The sequence below is a fragment of the Melanerpes formicivorus genome, unplaced genomic scaffold (genome assembly GCF_026170545.1).
Source record: "Melanerpes formicivorus ecotype bairdi unplaced genomic scaffold, bMelFor1.0.p_v2 SCAF_1, whole genome shotgun sequence".
Classification (NCBI taxonomy): Eukaryota; Metazoa; Chordata; class Aves; order Piciformes; family Picidae; genus Melanerpes; species Melanerpes formicivorus.
This window is the reverse complement of record NW_027142353.1, coordinates 60,521,449-60,537,394: the sequence shown is the minus strand read 5'-3', so window position 1 is coordinate 60,537,394 and position 15,946 is coordinate 60,521,449. Positions and strand designations below refer to the sequence as shown.

General features: G+C 43.2%; 1 protein-coding gene across 3 annotated transcripts in view; it reads right to left on the bottom strand.

Moving 5' to 3' along the window:
- Positions 1–2,715: 2,715 nt before the first annotated feature.
- PDGFD (platelet derived growth factor D) overlaps positions 2,716–15,946 on the bottom strand; it is a 161,823-nt gene continuing 148,592 nt past the window's right edge. For all 3 annotated transcript variants that reach the window (XM_068144979.1, XM_068144995.1, XM_068144989.1), the window contains one exon: positions 2,716–4,690. In XM_068144979.1, the coding sequence (XP_068001080.1) occupies positions 4,556–4,690 (135 nt within the window). In that variant the 3' untranslated portion in view covers positions 2,716–4,555. The remainder of the gene's footprint in view (positions 4,691–15,946) is intronic.

Here is a 15,946-nt window from a genome sequence, read left to right as displayed (position 1 = left end):
TACAGCTGTTGCAGACCTGAAGTTCACCTAGAAGATTCTGCACTCCTCAAAACTCTGGAGAAAAATGTTTAAGGTGTACATTATTATTTTTAAAAAGATAATGGCAAGGTCATGAATGGCCTTACAGTATCTGAAGGGGGCCTACAAGAAGGCTGGGGAGGGACTTCTCTGGATCTCAGATAGTGATAGGACTAGGGGGAATGGAAGGAGGCTGGAGGTGGGGACATTCAGGCTGGATGTGAGGAGGAAGTTCCTCACTGTGAGAGTGGTGAAGCACGGGAATGGGTTGTCCAGGGAGGTGGTTGAGGCCCAGTCTCTGGAGGTGTTTAAGCCCAGGCTGGATGAGGCTCTGGCCAGCCTGATCTAGCGTGGGGTGTCCCTGCCCATGGCAGGAGGGTTGGAACTAGATGATCCTTGTGGTCCCTTCCAACCCTGACTGATACTATGATACTATGACCTCAGGATCCTTACACTTTTTCAGCTGGGGAAACAGAGATGCTTTTCATGTTGCAGATTTGAAAAAGCTTTTGCTCATGTGAGGACAAGGACAAACTGATGAAATTAGCTAGCCAGAGTCATGTAGGCACATAGCAATGCCAGATGAGAGGAGCTTTATGCCATCCTTGAACACTTAGCAATTGCTGAGCTGATGTCTGCACAGTGCATTCAGTGCATTTCCGAAGGGCAAAAAAAATGTATCCGGTAAGTGTGTCCTTGTCTGCTGTGCACAAGAGAACTGCTTCCTTTGTTAGGAAATGTCTCTTCTGAGAGCCTTTTCTTCTTTTCATTAAAGCTTTTTGTAATTAAAAAAAAAAATAAATTAAAAATTATGAATTATTTCTCTGAGTAACAAGGACCAAATCAAAGGGGATAAACATGCTCGCTGGAACAGCTGATTGTTCTAGGTCAGCGGCATTACCACACAGAATAAAGCACACATGCATGAGCACGGGCTACAAAGCTGGGTCTCCAGGCTGTATGCTTTCTATATTTCTCCTATCAGAAAGGGTGTCTAGCTAGTGAAGAATTAATTTGGCAAAAATTTAATGTCCTCATTCAGTCCAAAATCCACTGAGGGCCCACGGCAGCTTTAGCTTAACACAAGAACCTTAATGAAAAATCTTTGGCAACACTCCGACAGCAGAGAATATATTTTGTCAAGATTGTAATTCAAACCACAGCATGTAAAACTGACATCAGTTTTAATGGCATTTTCATTCAAGATGCTTGTCCCAAACTACATGACAATCAAGTTATAATGAAAGGTTTAATCAGAACTTTGGCTATGGAAGCTATGTTCCAGAGGCAACACAGTGAAATTTGCTTCTAAGCTGGGAGAAATATCTGCACCATTAGTAAAAATTCATTTGAAAGTATACTTGCAAATAGTTGTAGTTGTCTAGGCCTTAGTCTTTGGAATGGTAAAACTAGGCACATCATTAATGAATTCAGTTTATTTCCTGTGTGCTTAAGTGCTAGATGAACACCAATGAACATAAAAAGATTCTGCCTAGCCAACATGGATTTAGGAAGGTCAGGTCCTGCCTCACCAACCTGATCTCCTTCTATGGCCAGGTGACCACCACACTTTGCATACTGTGTCCAGTTCTGGGCTCCTCAATTCCAGAAGGACATTGAGACACTTAAATGTGTCCAGAGAAGGGCAACAAGCCTGGTGAGGGATCTGGAGCACAAGGCCTATGAGGAGAGGCTGAGGGAGCTGGGGTTGTGTAGCCAGGAGAAGAGAAGGCTCAGGGGAAACCTCATTGCTGTCTACCACTACTTGAAGGGAGGCTGTAGCCAGGTGGGGGTTGGTCTCTTCTCCCAGGCAACCAGCACCAGAACAAGAGGACACACTCTCAAGCTGTGCCAGGGGAAGTTTAGGCTTGAGGTGAGGAGAAATTTCTTCACAGAGTGAGCTGCTAGCCATTGGAATGTTCTGCCCAGGGAGGCGGCGGAATCACCATCCCTGGAGGTGTTCGAGAGGGGATTGGACATGGCAGTTGAAGCCATGGTTTAGTTAGTCATGAGGTGTTGGGCTTGATGATCTCTGAGGTCTTTTCCAACCTTATTGATTCTATGATTCTATGATAATTGTCTATAGGCTATTTCCTCTGGTTAAAAAAGACTCAGTTGGATGCTTAGCTATACCCTGGTTTAGGTGAGATGCAGAGCTTAAGCAGGAGGTTCCTTTGCCAGTAGGGAGCAGACTCTGCAGGACAAGCAAGGACGTCTTGCTGGAGACAAGCCCACGGAGGCTGTGACCAGCACGAAGTCTAGGAGAAACCCTACTGTGACTATCAGAAATGCTGTGATCCTGTCAAAAGAATTCACAAGAAGACCCAGCATGGATGGTGTCCTGCTGGGGAAATGTCTTCCAGCAAATCATGGGGTTTTAGTTCATCTGAATTCCAAATGATCACTCAAGTGTTTCTTCCTTCAAAAGCAATATTTATTTTTGTTTTTCATCAAGGTAAAGACATATTACATACTGCATAAAGTACAGAATACTGCTGGGAAAGCTACATTTAACTGAGATAACAGAATTAAAAACCAATTAAAAAAAAATACAGATTGCACTTGAGAAAGTAGGTTTTACCCCAGAAGAAACAAAAGCTAGTGGCTTGAAATGAGGGATTTTTACTGAATTTCCTTTGAAAAGGTATTTATTTTGGGAAGGTCTAAGTGCAGCAGTAAAAATGAACCAGATTAGTGTTGTTTTTTTTTGGTAGCTTTGCTTTTTAAATGAAAAAATAGCATGCAAATAACCTAAGAATTATTTCTTGGACAAAGGAGACAGCAAATGTATGGGAAAACAGTTCTGTAATTTCTGCTAATAAATAAAAAGGGAAATTTTTTGCTGGTATTTAGTTTACTTCACAGATGAATTTTTCTGCTGGACTCTGGCATCTGCTGATGCCTGTATCTAAATTCAGTAAGATAAGCTATAAGCTGTTCAGTCTTTAAAATGAATATTCATACCGTCTAACTTTGTGTATTTCACCACCTGGATGTTCAAATTAGATTTCAGATCTTTCTACATAATCAAAAGTGAGAAAGAAAAGCTCTACACCAAGTGTCTTCAGCCTGAGGGCTTAAGGCACACTTTGGAAGATCCTCTCTTTTTCAGTTGCCTGTAGTGGTAATTCAGGCTCCCAGACCAGGATGGATCCCATGGATTAGCAGACTGGGTGAGCAGACAAAAGTCTGTGAGAGGCAGCAGGCACAGTCGATGCTTGGTGCACATTTTCTCCCGGTGGGTGGGAATTAAAGATCATTCAGTGCATAAATCCATACTAAACTGGTGTTTCCTATAACCAATGCTACCTACAAGGTCATAGTGCTTAGGTATAATTGCAGAATTCAGTCAGGAATATACATTTGAGTGCACTCTCTCAAAAAACCAGTCAGCATTGTCAAGGTCTTGCATGCATATTTCTTCCAAAATTAGCTAAAACTTAAGGAAGGACTGCACCAATCTTTTTGTTAAGCTAGAGGCAGAAAAAGAATGAAGTCTTCTTTAAACAGTTCTGAGCTACGAAACAAAGCTGGCAGTTTTGTTTCCCAGTAACTCAACTGCAAAACAGATCAATATTTTCAACAAACAGGTTCCCTATCTTCATCACCTGCATGGGGAAACGTGGCACTCCTCAAACTGTAGTGAGAAGGATGTAAGTGGAGGGTGGTCTCTCCTTTTTCATGTAGCAAGGAATCCTCCTGAGCAGCTGTGGGCAGCTGTGGGCAAAAGGCAGTCCAGGTAGGTGGAGCCCACAATCAGATCCAACCCATGGGGATTTATCTGGGGACCTGGCAGGGGCCCCCTCTTGCACAAGGGCCTGGGTGACAGCTCCTGTGGAGTCACCATGGAAAAAGTACCAACCTCCTATCACCCCTCTACTGCCACCAGTGTCTCAGCCTTTGCAAAGCATCTACTGGTTTCACCACGATTTGCTTGAGTACAGTGAGATTTGACTCCACTGGTGTGTTATTTCATGTAGCGATGGACTTAGTATATCTCACTTTCTTGGGCCAGAACGCTGGGAAGTTCCTCTTGGAGTTGCACAATCCACTTTATATTAATACAGGCTCAAATTACCTCTCCATTTATACCCATAAAACCCTACTGACCCTCAGGAGAGCTGAGCAGAATTTGAGTTAGGAAGTGGAGAATGAGAAATACACACACAATGTCATTCCATTGCCAGCTACCACAAATACCTACACAGCTTGTGTTTAACTTCAGTGGGCACTGTGTGCCTAAGGACTGTAAGTGAGCATTGAAAAATCTCAACACTCAGAATCTAGTTACAGATAACCATAATCCTATATTCTTGGATGCTGATACATAAATCTATGATACACCTGTTTATCTGCCATGGCGCTAATCAGCATAGCTATGCTGAAACACTGCGGATCATTTCTGCTAATTGCAAAGGCAGGCTAGTAGCAAAATTCAAATGATTAGTGAGTAAAGGTCCTCAGAGTAATCCTGCTTGAAAGGAAACGTCCAGCAACCTGCAATTAGTGTGGCTTGTTTGTTTCTTTCTTCCTTTTTTTATCGGGGTGGCCTTGAACTGCAGATACAATCACACCGCTCATGGTGATCCAGCTGTATATCGACTATGGCCATGTTGTTCTTGGTTCTGCCTCTTCTTCTGGGATGCCCAGCCTCAGGGACGAATTTCAGCACCTGAAAGACACAGATTAGAAAACATTGTTAAGGGATTTTAGAATGAGAGTGTTTGGCCCCTGAGGGCATCAACACACCTTAATGGCCCTGACCACCATTTCATCAGTTTGCTGGCAAAGGGCCTACTGCAGTTTAAAAGAAAGATATATTAGTTCCTGATTTCTACCCTGAAGCTCAAACGTTAGTTTGGATATGGTGCAACAAATGAGCTAAGACTAGGAACATTTTAACACTTAACTACAGCATTTTTCTTCCCAAGTCTCACAGTGGACTGCACAGAAAGATATGCACCACTGTCAAACTTGTATGGATGAAGAATCTGAAACGGATTCATTCAAGGCGCTGCAGCACATACGTAGAAAAATTACCAGTGGTGTCACATGGTCCCTTGCCTTTTGGAATCACTCATTGGAGGTATCACAGTATCACAGTATCACAGTAATGCTAAGGTTGGAAGAGACCTCAAAGGTCACCACGTCCAACCTGTCACCACAGACCTCATGACTAGACCATGGCACCAAGTGCCATGTCCAATCCCCTCTTGAACACCTCCAGGGATGGTGACTCCACCACCTCCCTGGGCAGCACATTCCAATGACCAATGACTCTGTGAAGAACTTTCTCCTCACCTCGAGCCTAAACTTCCCCTGGTGCAGCTTCAGACTGTGTCCTCTTGTTCTGGTGCTGGTTGCCTGGGAGAAGAGACCAAACCCTTCCTGGCTACAACCACCTTTCAGGTAGTTGTAGAGGACAATGAGGTCACCCCTGAGCCTCCTCTTCTCCAGGCTAAACAATCCCAGCTCCCTCAGCCTCTCCTCACAGGGCTGTGCTCAAGGCCTCTCACCAGCCTTGTTGCCCTTCTCTGGACACGTTCAGGTGTTTAAGAGGAGACTGGATGAGGCACTTGGTGCCATGGCTTAGTTGATTAGATGGTGCTGGGTGATAGGTTGGACTTGATGATCTCAAAGGTCTTTTCCAACCTGGTTAATTCTATTTAATGACGGGGAGCAGGAAACAGAGAAAATAATACTGCAGCTCCACAGTTAACAGCAAGCTGGTGGGCTCATTCTGCTCTCTGTGACCTCAAGCACTTGAGTCTAGAAAACAGACACCAGTAAAGTACTAGAGCTAACTCATCTCATCTCTTGGCAGGCTGTTGTGACTTACGCTAACTTGGCATAGTTACTGATAGATGAGCTTTTTGTCCTGCTGGTTCAAAAGACGGAGAGAAGTCTGTCTTGTCTATGACCTTCTGAAACCACTGGTCAAATAGGAAATGGGACCTATATATCTTTAGCAGCTCAACCACAGAAACGCCCACACTTCTGCCCTGAATAATCAACAGATTGTATTGTTACTCAATTAACAATTACTTGTTTTTCCAAAGTGCTTTCTGTACTTTGATGTCAAAACACCATACAAGAAATGAGATGGTCTTGGGTAGAAGAGGGGATAAAGGATTAATCTCAAAGGTCTTTTCCAACCTGTTCTGTTCTGTTGTGTTCTATTCTATTCTATCTATTGGGGCTGCACACCAGATCAACCAATTATTAGCAATTTCAACACAATTAGAAAGTCTCCAAAAGTCAATCTAAATGACTTGACACAAGTCATGCTGTGCAGTTGGGGAGGGAAGGGCAGGCAAGTGACTAGCCTTCGGGATGAGTCCATTTGCTCTTTACCATTAATGCCTGGAGGGTAGAAAGGCCATGGGATGTAACAAATGTGATAAACAATGAACATACTTCATTTTTTTGTCCTCCCTTTGTGATAAAACTTATGTTTAAACTATGTAATGCTGAGAAAAGACTGTGCCTAAGGACATACTGCTTCAATGTGCTGGGAAGATATAATTACATTTCCCTGTTAGAAATAGAATCATAGAATCAGTCAGGGTTGGAAGGGACCACAAGGATCATCTAGTTCCAACCCCCCTGCCAGGGGCAGGCACACCACACACTGGATCAGCCTGGCCAGAGTCTCATCCAGCCTGGTCTTAAACACCTCCAGTGACAGGGCCTCAACCACCTCCCTGGACAACCCATTCCAGGGCTTCACCACTCTCACGGTAAAGAACTTCCTCCTCACATCCAGCCTGAATCTCCCCACCTCCACCTTCATTCCATTCCCCCTAGTCCTATCACTACCTGAGATCCTAAGAAGTCCCTCCCCAGCCTTCTTGTAGGCCCCCTTCAGACACTGGAAGGCCACAATAAAGTCACCTTGGAGCCTTCTTTTCTCCAGACTGAACAGCCCCAACTCCTTCAGTCTGTCCTCATAGGAGAGGTGCTCCAGCCCTCTGATTATCCTCGTGGCCTTTCTCTGGGCATGCTCCAGAACCTCCATATCCCTCTTGTAATAGGGGCTCCAGAACTGGACGCAGTACCCCTGGTGGGGTCTCACCAGAGCTGAGTAGAGGGGGAGAATCACCTCCCTTGACCTGCTGGCCACACTTCTCTTGATGCAGCCCAGGATCTGATTGGCCTTCTGGGCTGCAAGTGCACACTGAGAGCTCATGTTGAGCTTCTCGTCCACCAGCACCCCCAAGTCTCTCTCCTCAGGGCTGCTTTCCAGACAGTCACATCACCTGTTAATTTTTTTTCTTTCAAGAAAAATAAAAGTATTTTAATTGATTTCAAACACTGACTGCCTCAATATGTACAATAAATCCTGATGGACACTGGGACAATACACTGTACCACACTGTCATCCAAAATAGAGAATAACTGAACGTTTTCAGGTTGCTGCAATTGCTGCCAAGCTGAAAAAGACAAGAAAAAAAAAACCCTAAGTACAGCTGTTGATCCTGAACCCACGATAAAATTCTTTATTTAAAGAAGCCTTTCCTAAAAATCTGCCAAATTCAGATGATTGGCACTTTGCAAGATCATGGGTAGGGAGATCTGTTTTTTTTTCAACTGAGAACAAATAAAAGTATGCAACAGGATGAGAGCAAAGATGTGGACTATATTCAAGCTACCAGACCTCTTGACAGCTTGGGGATTTTCTCTGTGTTTTGTATCGAAAAACATGAGCATGAGCATATGGGCTTTGCTGACAAGAGTAGGAAAATGAATTGGCAGGTACTTCCCAGACAAGACAGGAAAGCAGTGTTTGAATACAGATGAAATTATAGAGTCATAGAGTTGTTTAGCTTGGAAAACACCTTGAAGATCACTGAATCCAACTGTTAACCTAGCATTATCAGGTCCACCACCAAACCAAATTCCTACGTGCCACATGTATATGTCTTTCAAATACCTCCAGCACTGAGTATTCAACCACTTTCCTGGGCAGCCTGTTCCAATATATGACAACCTTTTCAGTGAAGAATTTTTTTCCAAATATCCAATACAACCCCTCCCTTGTGCAACCTGAGGCCACTTCCTTTTGTTCTGTAACTTGTTACTTGAGAGATGAGACCTACACCCACCTCACTACAACCTCGTCTCAGGTAGTTGTGGAGAGTGACAAGGGTTCTCCTCAGCCTTCTTTTCTCCAGGCTAAACAACCCCAGTTGCTTCACCCTCTCCTTATAGGACTTTGTCTCTAGACCCTTCACCAGCTTCACTGCTCTTCTTTGGGCATGCTCCAACACCTCAATGTCTGTCTTGCAGTGAGGGCCCCAAAACTGAACACAGTATTGAAGCTGCAGCCTCAATAATGCCAAGTACAGGGGCATGATCACTTCCCTACTCCTACTGACCACAGTACTCCTGATACAAGACAGGATGCTGTTGGCCTTCTTGGCCACCTGGGCACTGTGCTGGCTCATATTTATCTGGGTATTCACTAATACTCCCAGGTCTTTTACTGTTGTCTCTCATTTTAAGCCACTCTTCTCCAGGACTGTAGTGTTGCATGGGGTTGTTGTGACCGAAGTGCAGGATCCATCACGTGGCCTTAATTGAACCTCATACAATCCAGGCTGTCCAGATCCCTCTGTAGGACTGCTTTAATAGCTGATCACAGAACGTATGTTCAATGGCCTCCATTTAGATTCCATCTAATAGTTTTAGTTTCAGATAAACACAAGGGAATTGAAAAGAACCAGGAAGTAAGATCATTTCTGGTGACCATAGTACTTGAAATAAACCCTTTTACTCTGAAAAATAGATGCTCTTTATTCTTTACATTGTTAGGTCCTTAAAGGTAAGGAACTACTGAATTAATGAAAGCAGTTCAAAGAAATTTTGTTCAGGACACTTTATTGCTCCATTTCTGATAGGATCAGTAGCTGTAAAAAACTATGGATGTGAGGAAGGTCTGGAATGCCCAAAAGGGTTGTTTTATGTGGGTGAAAAAAAAAAGCATAACCTTGCAGTTTTTAAATTAAAGGAGCAATGCCTGTCAGTACTAACCAGAATGTGGTGCCTCAGCTGTTCAGATCATTGCCTCATGAGAAGTATATAACTACATCCATATCTAGCTCATCAAACACTGAATTAATTATGGTCATAAAACTATTAAAGGCAATAAAAAACAATATCAAGACAGAGGACTTAGCTACTGAGCTGGATTTGGTGTTTATAGGTAATACAAAAAAGGGTATTAGAGTCTTGCAGCATCACTTGTGCAGATAGATCCATAGGAGCACATCAATATGCTGGATGGCATTTTACTTTGAAGATATGCCTGAGCATCTGAGATATTTCAAGGTGAGGTGACTGTAGCCACTGCATAATTTTCCTTGGGGGCAGTGGTGGAGGAAATGTAAAGAAAATGCTTGCATGTGTTTCCCTGCCAGGAGTCTTCTTCATTGATTGTGTATTGAATTTGGATGCCAGCTTCTGAGAGACTCTTTAAATGAGAGGGCAGAGCCATCACAAGAAACAGTATCTGGAAGCTGAAGTCAAAAAACCCTTCAAACTAGAACCAGGGCACACATGTTTAAATCAGGCTGACTCACCACCTGGAGAGTGCTCCCAGGAATTGTGGAGTTTCCAGCCTGTTTGAGGACATCAAAAAATGACCACCTTCACAGAAGGCATACAGTACAAGTCTGAGTCTTGCTTTGGGGGCAGCAAGGTACAGTACAGGAGGTCAAGGCTGATGGCCCAGTGGTCACTCTAATCTCAGCAGATTTGTCACTCTCATCTCAGCAGATCTGCCACAGCACTTCATGATCAGGGGCTGAGGTGAGCAGAGTGGTGATGACTGCTGGGGAAAGGACCCCGCTGGAGTTAACTTACTCACCCTGACATATACCAAACATTTCCCCAGCAGAAGCAGGAACAAAGAGATCACTCCAGTGAATGATTCACCTCTAACACCCATCTCTGGTGGGGTCAGTGCTAACTAGTGAAAGAGACCAAAGGCTGGACTTGCAAATTTAAACATGTAGAGCCAGATGAGGTGAACCACTTTCTACACCACTCACCTTCTACACCACTCACCAATAGAATAGAATAGAATAAACCAGGTTGGAAGAGACCTTCAAGATCATTGCGTCCAACCTATCATCCAGCACCACCTAATCAACTAAACCATGCAACCAAGCACCCTATCAAGTCTCCTCCTGAACACCTCCAGTGATGGTGACTCCACCACCTCCTCAGGCAGACCATTCCAATGGGCAATCACCCTCTCTGTGTAAAACTTCCTCCTAACCTCAAGCCTAAACCTCCCCTGGCACAGCCTGAGACTGTGTCCTCTTGTTCTGGTGCTCGTTGACTGGGAGAAGAGACCAACCTCTGCCTGTCTACAACCTCCCTTAAGGTAGTTGTAGAGAGCAATAAGGTCACCCCTGAGTCTCCTCTTCTCCAGGCTAAAATAGTAACAGCCATGTATCATTTACCTTTAAGTCAAGCAACATTTATCCCTGACAATCAATGATGGCTAATTTCTGTTTTAATAAAAAATAAAGAGTAATAGGAAGTCCACTCAACACTTCTCAAGAAAGAAAAGAAAAACAAAAAGGGAGGGAGGGTGTATCTAAACAGTTGCTCATGGCAGGTTTTTTCCCCTTACTATAATTTCATTGTTGATTCGGAACAGTAGTAACATTCTTGGCTAATTTCTTGACCAGTACTAATAAAAACTAATAGATATAAACTATAAAAACTAATAGAAATTTAAAGTCTCTCTGAAAAATCAACTTTAATTTTTGGGTTTTTTTTCTGATTAGCTTAAGACCACCACAGATAATCAACAAGAAGACTACGGCTTGCCATGTATCTGGTTAGATTCGTATTCCAGCGACAGAGGACGGAGAGCAACTCCGGAAGCTATTTCAGATAATGAAATTTGCACTTTGCAGAACCTATTTTAAAATCTTGCTAGGCAGCATTATCTAATCTCCTTCTGTTCATCTAAAAATACCATCATTCCAGCATGCAAACCAAATTATGGTTGGGTGTTTTTTTTTTCTGAAACTCATGAAAGAGGAAGCATCAAAAGTGCAAACATTCGACACAGATCCAAGTTCTGATACAGATGAAAAAAAAATCTTACTCTGCGGTTTTTGAAAGTTATCTAATCCAAAGGTCACACTCAGTTTAGCTATGCTCTGAGCATAAAAAAAACTAAGCATTATGGGACTGTGGTTCATAATTTAGCATCAGAACTTTGATTCTAGTAGGAACATAGCCTAAAATAACGACAGAGACCCAAATCTGTGTTCTTTCTCACCAGAGATAATTGCAGGATATCAGGAAGAAGAAAAAAGACTTTGCTCACTGGTAGCATTCAGACTTGGAATGGTTCATTGAATGCACATGGCAATACTGATTCTACTATGTGATTTTTTAACACAGCAAATAGAGGAGAAAAAATTAATTGGCTTAAAACTCAGGCATCCAAAAGAATAGTATAGAATATAATAGAATAGTATAGACTAGACTAGACTAGACTAGAATAGAATAGAATTTACCTGGTTGGAAAAGACCTTTGAGGTCATCGAGTCCAACCTATCACCCAACACTATCTAATCAACTGAACCATAGCACCAAGCACCCCATCCAGGCTCTTCTTAAACACCTCCAGTGATGGTGACTCCACCACCTCCCTGGGCAGCCTGTTCCAATGGTCAATCACTCTTTCTATGAAGAACATCTTCCTAACATCCAGCCTAAACCTCCCCTGGCACAGTTTGAGACTGTGTCCTCTTATTCTGGTGCTGCATGCCTGGGAGAAGAGACCAGCCCCCTCCTGGCTACAACCTCCATTCAGGTAGTTGTAGACAGCAATAAGGTCTCCCCTGAGCCTCCTCTTCTCCAGGCTAAGCAACCCCAGCTCACTCAGCATCTCCTCATAGGGCTTGTGCTCCAAACCCCTCACCAGCTTGGTTGCCCTTCTGTGGACACATTCCAGCAACTCAACATCTTTCATAAACTGAGGGGCCCAGAACTGGACACAGGACTCAAGGTGTGGCCCAACCAGTGCTGAGTACAAGGGCACAATGACCTCCCTGCTCCAACTGGCCATGTTATTCCTGATACAGACCAGGATGCCATTGGCCTTCTTGGCCACCTGGGCACACTGCTGGCTCATGTTTAGGCGGCTGTCAATCAGCACCCCCAGGTCCCTTTCTGCCTGGCCGCTCTGCAGCCACTCTGACCCCAGCCTGTATCACTGCATGGGGTTGCTGTGGCCAATGTGTAGAACTCGGCATTTAGATGTGTTACATCTCCACTAAAGCCATGATTTTTTGTTGACTGACATGACAAAACCCCTTACTTTTGGTGCTCTTGTCATGCGTTATGGCTCCAGCTATTTACATTTTCAATGACCAGATAGAGGTTTTTCCCCTTCTTAAATGCCTCTCTGGCCAGATAGGTATCGCAGGGTGTCTCACACACTTCACTTCCTGATGTCACCCCAAGAACTTTCATTTTCATCTAGTACAAAACAAACATTTTTTCTCTCATGGTACCTGTGTTCCCTCTGCTCTTCCTGTGACCTAGCAGCCATTTCTGACTCATTCTGTTTCCTTGTATTTGCATTCCAAATGAATTCCCCTGCTCTTTCTTATGTAACATTTCTATGCATTAACTATGCATTTCTATGCATTTTGTGCCCTTATTATCATAACATCCTTTTATCTCCTTTATCCATCTACTATCAACTCCAGGACACACAACCATCACATTATACTCCTTGCACACTGCTTTGATGATGTTCTTTTAGTGAATTTCCTTTGTTGTATGAGCAGCATGTGGGTAATTTTTGCTTGGTATTTTTGTCCAGCAGCTACTGCAACAATTCCTCTGTCTTACTCATGTCCCTTATCACCTTTTCATTTTAACCCCTGCTCTCCTGTTCTGTTCTTCCCAATAATACTCCTTACAGTCTTGTTTTTGGTTTACAATGTTGGGACCAGTTAAAGCTGCTTCTATGCCCCAGCAATTTGTGCACACTATTATGTAGGTACTCTGAGGTGTCTGCTACCTTTCTCAGGGCAGCAGGAGGTTATGAACTAACCACCCCAACACCAATCTAAGCCTTGTCATTGAGAATCAATTAATTGCATGTATGTCCTCTAAAGGCACCAGACAAGCCACAGTCAATATGAAACTTGAATGGAGATGTAATGTTTCAAAAAAGCATAGATGGGGACTGGGAAAGAAGCAGTGTATAGGCAGTGAAAAATATATCAGTCTTTACAGGAGAGACAAGTAAAAGATGCAGTTGTCTTTCACCACTTCAGTTCTTTTCCTTATGTGCCTTTCAGCTGTGCTGATCAGCACTGTTTGTGGAGGTTTATCCACTGACAAATTCTGTTTGCTAACTTAAGAGCATTTATTCCTCACAGAAACTCATTTCACATCTCATCAGTTACAGCAATGAGATGAGGAAACGGACTTCTTGTTCCTCAGAGGTATGCGTGTGCTGGGCAGATGGCACAGCTGCAGCCCAAGCTGAATTGAATCCTGGCTTGAGTTCCCCCACATCTCCTCTGAGCTGGGTGACCTACAGGTTTAGAGCTGCCTCCTCTTTAAAGAGAAGCTCCAGGCATTTCCAAACACCACACTGCAAGGGAAGACATGCTTTCATTTCAGCTCCCCTTTAGCAAGTCAGACGGCAGTGGCTGTGAGCATTTGATTAAGGTATGTTTCATCCATTTCCATACATTGCTTTGTCTTTCCTTTGCAGCATCACTTATGGTAGACTGAGCCTGAGAGATGTTTTAAGTGATTGCCAGCACTTGGCCTGTTTGGTTTGCAGGGTTCGTGACACTACGTGGTAAGCCATGAGTATTTGTCCACAAGCTCTCCACTCAAGCAAACCCAGAAGCCACAGAAAACCACAGGGCATCACGAGACTGATGCAAAAAAAACCACCTCAGCCATAAAACTATCTGTTTACTCGAGTCAGGAACTCTTTTACTTCTGGAAACTGCTGAGTATTTTGGTGAAACGATGGCGAACTTCCACACTTAAGAAAACAACCAAGATCTCATTATTAACACTTTCCAGGGCAATAAAGAAAAAGATACCCCTCAGCATGGCATTCTCATTTTCCTGTTTTCCCTGCTGTTGCATTACTTCTCACAATTGTACATGGTAGGAAAGGGCTGTACTGTCTGTTCTGAGAACTGGAGCAGCACTCCTAGCTTGGGGAAATCAAAGGCCACACGTGGCATCTATTAGTACTGCAATACTAGGAGGGAGTGCTTGGTGATAAGTATAGTCTGAGGCTTTCAATGGGAACTGAGGGGGAACTAAAAAAACATTAAGAGCATAAGGGGAAGATAGCCTTGAAATCTCTCAGGACTAGCAGCCTCTCTCTCAATAAAGACTGTGGGCATTGGCGTCCCCACAGCTGCCAGCATGCAGCTACTCCAGCGCCACAAGGCACTGGCTATGAAGCTGAGAAAGGAGCCTAGCACTTCTGCAAAATTTGCCTGCTTCTCTCTCACACACAAATATTAGGCAGTTCAAAAATGTCAGATAACTTTAAAGTGATTTCTAGTCACATTTTTACTGTTAAGGACAAGAATATACATGTGCAGAACAAGTAGCTCTGGTAGATGAAGTCCAGGATAGCGGTTAGGCAAAATCATCCTGGAAAGAGAAGTAGTCCGGGATCTTCAGGATTCAATTTCAGCTGCTACAAACAGCTTCTTTGCTCCACTGCCTTATACCTCCTTCTGGTTTATTTTGCACGTAAATCAAAGTAATTGAGACCTATGTTTGAATCTGGCCAATATTCTCCTGCAGCAGACAGTTTTAACTGAATTAACAGCACTGGGGATTTCATGAAGCTTTGTCCTTCATTATGCAACTAAAGGCTTTTTGGTTAAGGTTAGTGGTTTCAAATTGGCTTTGAAAAGAGTAAACCAGCTCCAATAGTTCTAAAACTGGCGTATTTAGAGGCCACTCCTCAGTGCCTTTACTGCCAGGCATTTAAATACAATTAGAGTCAAGTGTCAAAGGAGAATAGAGAATAAAGTTGATTAGCTGTGTGTGGCTAATAATAATAAAGTGGAAAATATTTTGGACTAAAATTAATGGACACATCTTTAGCATGGCATACATGAGTTTATCTGCATGACTTCCACTCATGTTAATGGGAGCCACTCGGCTAAATTTCTGCTCAGCAAGCTGTTAATTTGTCCCTAAGGGATTAAGTTTAAATTTAGACTTACAAAAGCCATTTTATGTTACATATGCTTTTTAGAGAACAAAGGAGTAGTGAAACAAATTAGCAGTGATGTATTAGTGTGAATATTGAATTTCTTGAGTCAGTGATTCATTGGAGGTCACCACAAGCTGTGACATCCTGATTCTGATGAATACCTCTGTGATATTCTAGTGTGATATCCTAGTATCCCAGCACCACACACGCCAAAACACCTGATAAAAAAAAAAAGTGCTTGATAATATGTACATAATCAGCATTTTTTTTCTTGCTATTGCAGATACTTGGCTTAAGCTCTGAAACAGGTGTGACTCAGAATCCTTTAGTTTATATTTTACTTGGCAGATATTGATCTGTAGAGGGTAGGAGAGCTCTGCAGAGGGACCTTGACAGGCTGGACAGATGGGCAGTCCAATGAGATTCAACACATCTAAGTGCTAGGTTGTACACATTGGCCACAACAACCCCATGAAGTGCTACAGACTGGGGTCAGAGTGGCTGGACAGAGGCCAGGCAGAAAGGGACCTGGGGGTCCTGGTTGATACTAGGCTGAACATGAGCCAGCAGTGTACCCAGGTGGCCAATAAGGCAAATGGCATCCTAGCTTGAATCCCATATAGGCACAATCTAATCCTCTGGTTAATTCTATTCTATTCTATTCTATTCTATTCTATT